The sequence below is a fragment of the Saccoglossus kowalevskii genome, chromosome 10 (genome assembly GCF_978046115.1).
Source record: "Saccoglossus kowalevskii chromosome 10, keSacKowa6.1, whole genome shotgun sequence".
Taxonomy (NCBI): Eukaryota; Metazoa; Hemichordata; class Enteropneusta; family Harrimaniidae; genus Saccoglossus; species Saccoglossus kowalevskii.
The window spans coordinates 36313906-36326887 of NC_140650.1; the positions used below are offsets into that span (position 1 = coordinate 36313906).

The 12982-nt window shown below is 36.8% G+C and overlaps 1 protein-coding gene across 3 annotated transcripts in view; it reads left to right on the forward strand.

Annotated features, from left to right (window-relative positions):
• The window catches only part of LOC100373253 (uncharacterized), a 47110-nt gene extending 34128 nt beyond the window's left edge, over positions 1–12982 (forward strand). The window contains exons 8-13 of one of the 3 annotated variants that reach the window (XM_085504571.1): positions 14–37; positions 1126–1208; positions 3183–3259; positions 4807–4933; positions 9662–9716; positions 12246–12982. In XM_085504571.1, coding sequence (XP_085360697.1) covers positions 14–37; positions 1126–1208; positions 3183–3259; positions 4807–4933; positions 9662–9703 — 353 coding nt within the window. In that variant the 3' untranslated portion in view covers positions 9704–9716; positions 12246–12982. The remainder of the gene's footprint in view (positions 1–13; positions 38–1125; positions 1209–3182; positions 3260–4806; positions 4934–9661; positions 9717–12245) is intronic. The other 2 variants (XM_085504569.1, XM_085504570.1) reach the window with 2 other exon arrangements.

The following is a 12982-nucleotide window of genomic DNA, read 5'->3' on the forward strand; positions in this document are numbered from 1 at the left end:
TCATTGCCTACAGCTTGGTTTAATTCAAACCCAACAGGTATTGCATGTTTTTTAGCATGATTAAATAATATCAATTGAGTGTTTTAATTTTTTTAAGTTTGTTGTTGATTCATAAGAATATGTATTTCCTTACATTGTTCATTCACAACTGGCATCCTATAGGTATCGCCCTCTAGTGGTGAGGTTTATGTGATGTTAAAATGATATAATATATCACAATTAAGTTTGTTATTTGGAATATAGTCAATCTTTCAAAAACATATTTATTAATAAACTAATATAGATTCAAACAGTATTGACACTTTGAATGACTTTCCTTTTATCCACGTACGTCACATTTGCTTCATTGCTGGAGGGTGCGTTGATAACCCCATCTATAGTTCTCTGTTTGCTATGTTAGTATATTTTGATTCTGATGCCAGTGGTTAGGTCAATTTTATAACCAGTTGCCATTAAATAGATTGCCCTAAATAGATGGATACCAAGATGATGTAATTTTGTCATATCCAAATTCAACATGTTCAGTACAAAACTGAAATCACATCTCAAAACTACATCTTCTTGAAGCTCAGACAGTGTCATGTGTACAGTAACCTAGCAACCAGAAAACATTTCACCAATCATGAATTCAATTTAGATTTAGTTACAAGAATATTTTATAGCTAGTGACTAACAATTAATATTCTATGTAATCAAGCTGATACTATACTGAGCTTTACTTATATACTTTGGATTTCAATTATTGATGATTGCATGAGTTGATTTTGCAATAAATACAATTCATTACATAAGGTAGTTTACAGTTTGAGAGTATTAACTAAATATAAACTGAAATATTAACTGAAACTAAATATTGATGTGGACCTCCTTAAAAGTTACTATGGAACACTGTATTTGACTTAGTTGGAATATGATTTTATCCTAATAAATAGACATGGGGTAATAGGGTACATGTCTATCATATATGATCCAAACTGCCACATTTTATTTGTGTAAGTTTTCAAATAACTAGTTATTGTCACACTAGTAGATTAATTAATCTTGTTGTTGACATTGCCACACATTATCAGTTAAAATGCTATGGATCAGAATTTAATCTGTCTAATCTCAATTTATTTACGTCAGATTTCTATGATCCGTCAGTGGCTGCTCCGTATGGCACTGATCCAGCGTACATGAAGATAATGACCAAAGAAGATAGAATTAAGGTCAGTGAAAATACCGTTATCTGTTTATCTCAAGTCTTGGTGGTTAATGGCCAATTTGCATAATTAGGGGAATCACATCTTGTAATAACTGAATTTTTATTGACCTTAAAATGCACCATATGCATGCAGTTAGGTTAAATATTTGATATGTTCACACGACAGCATTCTATCGGAGCCGAACGACTGCTCCTTCCACAGATTAACAGGAGATTATCTCCAATGCGTTTACATGGTCTGGCCAAATGAGAGCCGAGATTTCCCTAGAGTTCAATCCAGTTCGTTCAGAGCTGAACAGAACAGCATCCTCAATTGCTTAGTATGAAAACAACATGGCTGAAAACGATTTTGGTGTTGTGCTTGTGTTGTGGTTTCTTTACATGGCACAATGTATGTCAGAGTATTATCCTGTTGATGTGCGAGAAAGAAAGAGTCATGAGTCTGAGGCAATGATTTAGGTATCTTGAATATAACAGGATACATAGCAGCTAAAATACACTAAATGTGTTATATCCTATTCACATAAGTTATTGTCATTCAAATTTACCATCTTTTAATTGTTCAACTGTTGTCACATATGTAATAATTGGCAACGTAAACCTAGTAGGGACACGTCAGCAAACTGTGACCACTTCTTCTATTTCTATTGGATCTGTTCAGTTGTATAATATTGTACACCATTTTTCTGTTTCTTGTTGAGCTACATCTTCACTCTGCCAAATAGATATTAGGATGCATACTTTTTCATCAAGCTAGAAATTACAAACGTGGTCTCCACCATAATTGAAATGAGCGTTTACTTGAAGAAGATGATTGAGGGTGTGATTTCGGCCTGATTGTTAAGCCTTGATTGCATTTACATGGTCTGAGCCCAATCAGAGCTCAAAGCGTATACACGGTCATTATTGCTGGTTTTAGCCGTAGGGCTGATAAAATTAATGATAAAATATTGTTGTGTAAACGCAACAATTGTTTGCATGTTTGTAGAAGAGATTGATCTCGAAATGTGCTTAACAGGATTTGAAATTCTGATGATAAGTTTTCTGGTGGGGGGGTATACCTGCATAGTTTACTAGTAGTTTCTTAAATTTTGAGTGAAATGGAAATATAGAATCTTGATTAAGCAAAAATATATGTATGTCTCTATTTAACAAGAGCCTTTATCCCACCAAGACAATGATATTGTTTTTAAATGAAAGACAGTTTAACGAAGACTTGATCTGAAAAACTATCTCAGTGTTGTTAAAAAGCTACTCCAACTAAATTGAGAAATAGTGCTCACAATCTTAAAATTGAAGCAGATACATTGGACAGAAGTTAGAACACAGAAAACATCTCTACTGTAAGACAACCAAAACAAGGATTATTGCCATTTCATACTAAATTGTGGTCATTACAATAACTTCAGAATGGAATTTTTTGAAGACAACAACAAGACAACAAACAAAGGAGATATAGAAAATGTTTTCACAGTCTAATGAGTCTCAGTAAATACATATTCAAGTGTTGAATCAGTACATGACATCTTGGCCTTGCACAGGGTGCTATGAGATCGCTGGACAAAGGTGTGTGGCGTTTGCGATATCTGAGTAGAGGTGTAAAAGTCTGAGTTTTCAAGTTTCTAGTACACCCGGTCTTATTATATTCTTGTGAGGCCTGGACACTCACTAAGGGGCTGGGGGCAAAGACTAAACACCTTTGTGACAACCTCCATGCGGCGAATCCTTGGGCTTAGACACTTGCTCGGAGTAGGCCAAAGGAGTCTGCGCAGATGGTGGGTGCAGCAAGGTGCCACCCCGGCATGTGCCCCCATGAATGAATGAATGAGTACATGTAGCATTGCTAGCCTTGATACAAACTTACCAGCTGCCTAAATTCCCACCTTTGTTTCTACAGTTATCTTTGTTTTTTCCATCAAATACAAAAAGTTAATATGAAGTTAATAGAATATTTATTATTATTTAATATTACTTGCAGCAAGAAGTTAGAAACAGACATGAAGCCTTGAAAAATATGCTGTCACCGAGATCTAAAAGAAGATTGGATGAATCTCGGTAAATAAGATTTGCATCCTATGTCATAGTAGTCACGTTATAGTAGTCGCGTTATAGTAGTCACGTTATAGTAGTCGTGTTATAGTAGTTGTGTTATCGTAGTTACATTGTAGTAGTCATGTACATGTAGTGTCATGTTGTGTTATTGTACTAATATGCTACATGTATATTCACTATGGGCCCCATGTATTGTGTAAAATAATTCTGATATTTTCTGATTCAAATTTGTTAAATTGACAGCAATTCTGCCTAAAATCATTTCTCTGAGACATACATGGTGATTTCACACAAAATTTGTATCATGATCATACATATTGAATTACAGCTGCATGTTATATTTTTAGCTCCGCTGTCGACTTTGTCGAGCGGAGCTTATCATATGAGTGATTGTCCAGCATCGTCTGGCGTCCGTGTCAATGTTTTACTTTTTTGACTTCTTCTTGAAAACTACAAGCCTGAATGCTTTGATACTTGGTGTATATGTACCTTGGGTAGACCTCTCTCAGATTTGTTCATTTTGTAATGATATCTTTAATTCTCTAATTTTGGGGAATATTTTTGTCATTTTTAGTAAAAAGTGATATTTTCGACTTCTTGTTAAAAACCACAAGTTCAATTGCTTTGATATTACATATATAGGTACTACATGTGGACCTCTCTCAGATTTGTTCATTTTGTAATGATATCTTCAATTCTCTAATTTTGGTAAATATTTTTGTCATTTTTGGTAAAAAGTGATATTTTCAACTTCTTGTTAAAAACCGCAAGTCCAATTGCTTTGATATTACATACATAGGTACTACAAGTGGACCTGTCTCAGATTTGTTCATTTTGTAATGATATCTTTAATTCTCTAATTTTGGTGAATATTTTTGTCATTTTTGGTAAAAAGTGATATTTTCAACTTCTTGTTGAAAACCGCAAGTCCAATTGCTTTTATATTACATACATAGGTACTACATGTGGACCTCTCTCAGATTTGTTCATTTTGTAATGATATCTTTAATTTTGGTGAATATTTTTGTCATTTTTGGTGAAAAGTGATATTTTTGAATTCTTGTTGAAAACAGCAAGGTCCTTTGCTTTGATACTATACATATTATTCATTTTCTAATGATATCTTCAGTTCTTTAATTGAAATGTGCATTGCTAACAGCGGAGCTATCTCAGCCGACAGGCTGCTTGTTTTTGAGATTCAAACAAAAGTTACCAACTGGCAGCCATGTTGTTTAATTTATGTGTACTTCTCAGTCATACTACATTGAAATTGACAGATAATGCGTGGAGCCCATTGGTGAACATGTCTATCTACATGTGATTTGCACTGAACACCGGTGCGTGGAGCCCATTGGTGAACATGTCTATCTACATGTGATTTGCACTGAACACCGGTGCGTGGAGCCCATTGGTGAACATGTCTATCTACATGTGATTTGCACTGAACACAGGGCCTGTGCATTTCCTTGTCAATGCTTGTAAATACAATTTATTTGAAAACAGACAGCTGACGTTGATTTGATCTGCTATTGTCATTCACATGTATGTAGGGCTGCTAGGGAAAGAGAACTTGCAGACAGAATCAAATCACACACCGAAGTAATGAGAGAGAGAAGGAAACAACCAAAAGGCACACCACATGAAGAGTTGGAAGCCGCTAAGAAGGAACTTGAGATGGTAAGTATGGCATATTATTGCTTTTCAATGCACAATACCAGGACAGTATATGTGGTAATGGTTTATTTTACTACATAATGATGGTAATCTTGTACACCCTGCTCATCAATTATATATAATATGTATGGATATACATGTAGTAATACAGGCTACAAAAACACAGCCATTACTGACTGGTAAACTACAGTATATTACCATCATCATGTGATAATAATAACATTACCCGGTACTTATTCAGAAGTACAATTGTATAATTTATATTTGTAGTGTGTGAATTTGATGTGCAGTGTTTGTAAGTCATGGTGTTCTATGCTCGCTGTCAGCATAGTCAATGTTTCCAGCTCAATACATGTTGTAGCTTGTCATTGTGCAAACTTTACATGCATGCTATGTGGTTTTAATTACTACAGATGACATTTATTTAAAAAATAAGCACAGACTTTAAAAATATCATTTGAAATGATTATTTAAAGCACTGTAATCATGCATGTGTGTAGTGTAGTGTAGTGTAGTGTAGTGTAGTGTAGTGTAGTGTAGTGTAGTGTAGCTAGTGTAGTGTAGCTAGTGTAGTGTAGCTAGTGTAGTGTAGTGTAGTGTAGTGTAGTGTAGTGTAGTGTAGTGTAGTGTAGTGTAGTGTAGTGTAGTGTAGTGTAGTGTAGTGTAGCTAGTGTAGTGTAGTGTAGTGTAGCTAGTGTAGTGTAGTGTAGTGTAGTGTAGTGTAGTGTAGTGTAATGTAGTGTAGTGTAGTGTAGTGTAGCTAGTGTAGTGTAGTGTAGTGTAGTGTAGTGTTGCGTAGTGTAGTGTATTGTATTTGACAACATAGATATCCTGTGCAACACAGTAATACTGTTGCATGCTGGGACTGCCTGGAAATACAATGTGTTATATGCACAGTTGTACACTGAGATTACAACGTTTAAAAAAAATTATGAATATATTGCTAATAATTCTTAAATACCTGTGTCATTGTTTGTAACAGTCTGCTAAAATACACTTACATGTAGACAAGAGAAAGGGGTTTATAATCTCTCCCTAAATTGTCAGACAATCATCACCAGTGTTTTGTGTTCACCATAGTACTGTGTTATTTCTATTCATACCATCATGACCATACATCATTTTAGCTGACCAGTTAGTTCTGGAATTATATTGGTCTGGTGATGTGATTAGGTAACCAATGTCTGTTCTGGTATAAACCTACATGTATAGATGTGTTCTGGTAACCTGGTCTGGTTTGGTCTAACCTAGGTCTTTTCTAGCAATTTAGGTTTATTCTTTGAACCTATCGTATTTATCTTAAAGATTGCCTACTGTTAAAGATTGCACCAAGACAATTTTTGGTGCCTCAAAAAGAGATAAATAACAGAAAAAAATAATCTGGTAGTAAAAATAATAGTTTTTTCAAGAGTGCTAATTAATAGGATACAAATTGACAGGTTTAGTAGGAATGTCATGTACACAATGACAGTGTCAGTCTGATGTCATGCACACAATGACAGTGTCAGTCTGATGTCATGCACACAATGACAGTGTCAGTCTGATGTCATGCACACAATGACAGTGTCAGTCTGATGTCATGCACACAATGACAGTGTCAGTCTGATGTCATGCACACAATGACAGTGTCAGTCTGATGTCATGCACACAATGACAGTGTCAGTCTGATGTCATGCACACAATGACAGTGTCAGTCTGATGTCATGCACACAATGACAGTGTCAGTCTGATGTCATGCACACAATGACAGTGTCAGTCTGATGTCATGCACACAATGACAGTGTCAGTCTGATGTCATGCACACAATGACAGTGTCAGTCTGATGTCATGCACACAATGACAGTGTCAGTCTGATGTCATGCACACAATGACAGTGTCAGTCTGATGTCATGCACACAATGACAGTGTCAGTCTGATGTCATGCACACAATGACAGTGTCAGTCTGATGTCATGCACACAATGACAGTGTCAGTCTGATGTCATGCACACAATGACAGTGTCAGTCTGATGTCATGCACACAATGACAGTGTCAGTCTGATGTCATGCACAATGACAGTGTCAGTCTGATGTCATGCACACAATGAGTGTCAGTCTGATGTCATGCACAATGACAGTGTCAGTCTGATGTCATGCACACAATGACAGTGTCAGTCTGATGTCATGCACACAATGACAGTGTCAGTCTGATGTCATGCACACAATGACAGTGTCAGTCTGATGTCATGCACACAATGACAGTGTCAGTCTGATGTCATGCACACAATGACAGTGTCAGTCTGATGTCATGCACACAGTGACAGTGTCAGTCTGATGTCATGCACACAGTGACAGTGTCAGTCTGATGTCATGCACACAGTGACAGTGTCAGTCTGATGTCATGCACACAATGACAGTGTCAGTCTGATGTCATGCACACAATGACAGTGTCAGTCTGATGTCATGCACACAGTGACAGTGTCAGTCTGATGTCATGCACACAGTGACAGTGTCAGTCTGATGTCATGCACACAGTGACAGTGTCAGTCTGATGTCATGCACACAGTGACAGTGTCAGTCTGATGTCATGCACACAATGACAGTGTCAGTCTGATGTCATGCACACAATGACAGTGTCAGTCTGATGTCATGCACACAGTGACAGTGTCAGTCTGATGTCATGCACACAGTGACAGTGTCAGTCTGATGTCATGCACACAGTGACAGTGTCAGTCTGATGTCATGCACACAATGACAGTGTCAGTCTGATGTCATGCACACAATGACAGTGTCAGTCTGATGTCATGCACACAGTGACAGTGTCAGTCTGATGTCATGCACACAGTGACAGTGTCAGTCTGATGTCATGCACACAGTGACAGTGTCAGTCTGATGTCATGCACACAATGACAGTGTCAGTCTGATGTCATGCACACAATGACAGTGTCAGTCTGATGTCATGCACACAATGACAGTGTCAGTCTGATGGGGCTTTGTACAAAACGTAGAAAAGCATGCAATTCTGCCAACAATCTTTTTATACCAAATTCGCATTCTTTAGTGAATGAATCTCGGCCAGTGGATTTCGCTCTCCCATTGATTCTGTGGCACGCTCATCCAGGTAGGATTTGAACTTGGGTCTACTGATCATGAATTGGGTCACTCATGGCATGCATATACATGTACGTGTATGTATATGGTAGCTTTCAACCTTTTATGGTGTTGAAGTCATTCAAGTTTTCAGAACATGTCTGTCTGTCTGTGTTGATTGAGTAAATGTTCTGATCTATATGCCATATTCTTGCCATATTCCTGCCAAAATTAAACTTGATGTTTTGTTGAAATCATCGCTAGTACGTGTTGTAGTCTCTGGTAGGAATCACCACAGATATGAAGGTCTACTGGGTCAAAATTGTTAACAACATCACAAATGCCGGTATGTTTTTTTTAAAAACAAAAGTGCTTGACAATGATATTTTTCATTTTGCATAAATAGTTACAGCCCAAATTAAAAGGACACAAATATAAATCTTTTTTGAATAAAGCGAATAGAATACATTTAATAACATTTTTTTTTCAAATTCAATTGGTGCCTGAATTAGTAGAGTCTGCGAATAATAGTTTTTGCAGTACCAAGTGTAGATCGAAACACTATTATGAGAAAGGTGACTGTTCTAACAACTTTTGAGAAAAAAATGCCAAAACATCGCCCTGGGTGATGTTTTGGTTCTGGTGATATCACAAAATATGATTCAAATCATTGTCCAAGGTGATCTTTCAGGTAAATACGGTAGGTCTCGTCTGGTAATCTATGTCTCTTCTGGCAACCTAGGGTATGTTTTAGTAATCTAATGAGAAAGTAGTCTCACTCAGCATCTATCTTTGTATTCTATACATATGTATATATTACACAACTATGGATACCTACCTCATGGAGTCACAGTGGTCATCTCCCATCTCATGGAGTCACAGTGGTCATCTCCCATCTCATGGAGTCACAGTGGTCATCTCCCATCTCATGGAGTCACAGTGGTCATCTCCCATCTCATGGAGTCACAGTGGTCATCTCCCATCTCATGGAGTCACAGTGGTCATCTCCCATCTCATGGAGTCACAGTGGTCATCTCCCATCTCATGGAGTCACAGTGGTCATCTCCCATCTCATGGACTCACAGTGGTCATCTCCCATCTCATGGACTCACAGTGGTCATCTCCCATCTCATGGAGTCACAGTGGTCATCTCCCATCTCATGGACTCACAGTGGTCATCTCCCATCTCATGGAGTCACAGTGGTCATCTCCCATCTCATGGAGTCACAGTGGTCATCTCCCATCTCATGGAGTCACAGTGGTCATCTCCCATCTCATGGAGTCACAGTGGTCATCTCCCATCTCATGGAGTCACAGTGGTCATCTCCCATCTCATGGAGTCACAGTGGTCATCTCCCATCTCATGGAGTCACAGTGGTCATCTCCCATCTCATGGAGTCACAGTGGTCATCTCCCATCTCATGGAGTCACAGTGGTCATCTCCTGCTGATTTCATCTTTTCTTAATGCATGTTTAGTAATGCATGGTATGTGATAGCACTATGGTGTATACATAAACACTACGACTGCCTAATATTGCTTCTATATTTACTAATACATATATTTATGCATATTTAAAGTTTGCTTAATTTTGCCACCAAATTATTGTGTGTCTTTTACTTTTCATTTCAGTTATTTACTTTGATTTTTCTCAATTTTTTCAGTTACCTCTGCCAGCTAGGTATTCCAAACTTAAGCTATATTAAACAGAGCGTGAGCGTAAGTCCCATGCATGACTCTTAGTGAGTTCAATATGTCATGTACCACAGGGATTAAATGATCTATCACAATAATTTCACAAACAGATTGAAGTTGCTTGTACAAACATGCACACAGTGGTTTCTGATTACTCCCATAATTGCCATATAAGACATATTTATCCCATATATTAGTCTTGAATTGGTCACATATTCTACCCTAGTGGTGACCATGTAATTACAATAAAATTGTAAAGTTAAATGTGATAATTAGTAAAATAATATTGAGTCATTCAGGTTTCTAAGGTTATTGGGTATATTCATAAAAAAATAATTTCCTGTTTATCAGACATGCACAGATCACTTCAAATTAGTTTGACATGTCTTATTTTAACAGCATTCATTTGTATGTTTTACAAGTGTGTGTGATATGAGAGTATAATTTCGATAATATCTACTTTTATATTGGTTTGTGTCGAACTGTAATTGTCATGATAGAAGCCTTACCTTTGACTGACATTTAGGGAACAGGTGTCATACTAGATGTTATACTATAATCATAGTAGTCTATAAATTACAAGTACATGTATAGGAATGCACAGTATCTCACTTTTGAGTGCACCCATACAAACACTGTTTCTATAGACATGTTTTGAGTTCTCTTTTTACTATGTGACCTGTGCTTGGGTATTTACGACCATGTACTTACAGCTATTTTCACAAGTTTAATCAATTACCTTGAAATGTTCATATATATGATACAAGATGACACAAATTATGTTATTTGTCCTGTTCATCTGAATAAAAAATATATTCTCATATTTAAAATTCCATAGACTTTCAAACGTAACTATAAAGACTACAATTGCCATGTTTTGGACTTAATTGATACTGGTTGAATAAAATCTCTGTGTAGTACAACATCACTTGCACTGTGTGCTTTATAAGTAACTAGAGAATTAAAAACTTTGATATTTTCTGATGACACTACCAATAACAATTTATAATTTTCCACATTCCTTAAACACTACTTAATTTGCACAATTATGTGTAGCCAGCTTTTCTCCATTTCATTCATAATGTTTCCCCAAATATCAGAAGATAATTAGCTGTATGTTAGCATTACATGTGTGAAGTAATGATCAGTAGCAGTAACCACCATTATCCAAACTTGCCAGGCAAAACAGAGATGCAGTGGGATCTCCATTATCCAAACTTGCCAGGCAAAACAGAGATGCAGTAGGATCTCCATTATCCAAACTTGCCAGGCAAAACAGAGATGCAGTGGGATCTCCATTATCCAAACTTGCCAGGCAAAACAGAGATGCAGTGGGATCTCCATTATCCAAACTTGCCAGGCAAAACAGAGATGCAGTGGGATCTCCATTATCCAAACTTGCCAGGCAAAACAGAGATGCAGTGGGATCTCCATTATCCAAACTTGCCAGGCAAAACAGAGATGCAGTGGGATCTCCATTATCCAAACTTGCCAGGCAAAACAGAGATGCAGTGGGATCTCCATTATCCAAACTTGCCAGGCAAAACAGAGATACAGTGGGACCTCCATTATCCAAACTTGCCAGGCAAAACAGAGATACAGTGGGACCTCCATTATCCAAACTTGCCAGGCAAAACAGAGATACAGTGGGACCTCCATTATTCAAACTTGCCAGGCAAAAGAGAGATACAGTGCGATTTCCATTATCCAAACTTGCCAGGCAAAACAGAGATACAGTGGGATCTCCATTATCCAAACTTGCCAGGCAAAACAGAGATACAGTGGGACCTCCATTATCCAAACTTGCTAGGCAAAACAGAGATACAGTGGGACCTCCAATATCCAAACTTGCCAGGCAAAACAGAGATACAGTGGGATTTCCATTATCCAAACTTGCCAGGCAAAACAGAGATACAGTGGGACCTCCATTATCCAAACTTGCCAGGCAAAACAGAGATACAGTGGGACCTCCATTATCCAAACTTGCTAGGCAAAACAGAGATACAGTGGGACCTCCATTATTCAAACTTGCCAGGCAAAACAGAGATACAGTGGGACCTCCATTATCCAAACTTGCTAGGCAAAACAGAGATACAGTGGGACCTCCATTATCCAAACTTGCTAGGCAAAACAGAGATACAGTGGGACCTCCATTATCCAAACTTGCCAGGCAAAACAGAGATACAGTGGGACCTCCATTATCCAAACTTGCTAGGCAAAACAGAGATACAGTGGGACCTCCATTATCCATGTAAATTTCTTATATTTTGCAAATATTTCCTAAACTTTCATAATGTAAACCAGGACAAATGTTGAGTATGTTGTACCTCCAATAATGCAATGAATTCAAGTACAACTTTTTTTTAAAAATATTAAATACTATTATTAATTAATAGATATTCATTTCCATAGCAACATGTATTTCTTTCTAATTGTTTTATACAACACATGTTATTCCATGTATTTACATATTGATATATGCAGTTTTCCAGATGAAGGTATGTTCTTTTGCATAGTGATTTAAATGTCTTCTTTTCTCTTTCTGTTATATAGGCTGAATCACTTCAACATCACCTGAATTCTCGACAAATGGATTTGGAATATAGATTCAAAGCGTTCACAGGAGACTTCTAGAATTTAACCATCAGCCACAATTTTCACTATTTTATAACTTTATTAAATGTAAATTGCATAAAAAATAGTTTTTTAAAGTTTTGTATATACTTCTAGGATCTGATAAATTGTATTATTGCCAAAGTTCATGCGCTTTTTTATGTCAATTTCACACGTTTTGTGTCTATATTTTCACCCTGCGTAACAGGAAGAATGCAATTGGAAACTATAAATGAATTTTGTTTTTTTATTTTGTGAATAATTTTCTATTACACAGATGCCAAATAATTGATAAATACTTGATATGCTATTTTCGGTCACCTCTGTGTTTGTGTGTAATGTACACATACTTTGTATTGATGTCAGTTAAAATGATACTGTCACAGCAACGTTTGGAAAATTGCCTTCAGTGTTAATCACACACTTGGAATTAATGACAATTGTGTGGATACTTAGAGTTCACATAATTTGGTGTGCTTTTAACCCTTTGAAGGTACTAATTTTCTCATCTCTGCAAACTCTTTAATTAACCTCCTTGATCTTGATATCCACTGCTTAAACCCTGGTACAAATACAATTTCAGGGAAAGTGTAAACAGTCACCTATTCATTTCAGTGTAATTTGTATTTTTAAGTGGTCTAAAAATTATCTTAATAAAAATGTAATTCAAAGTGAAA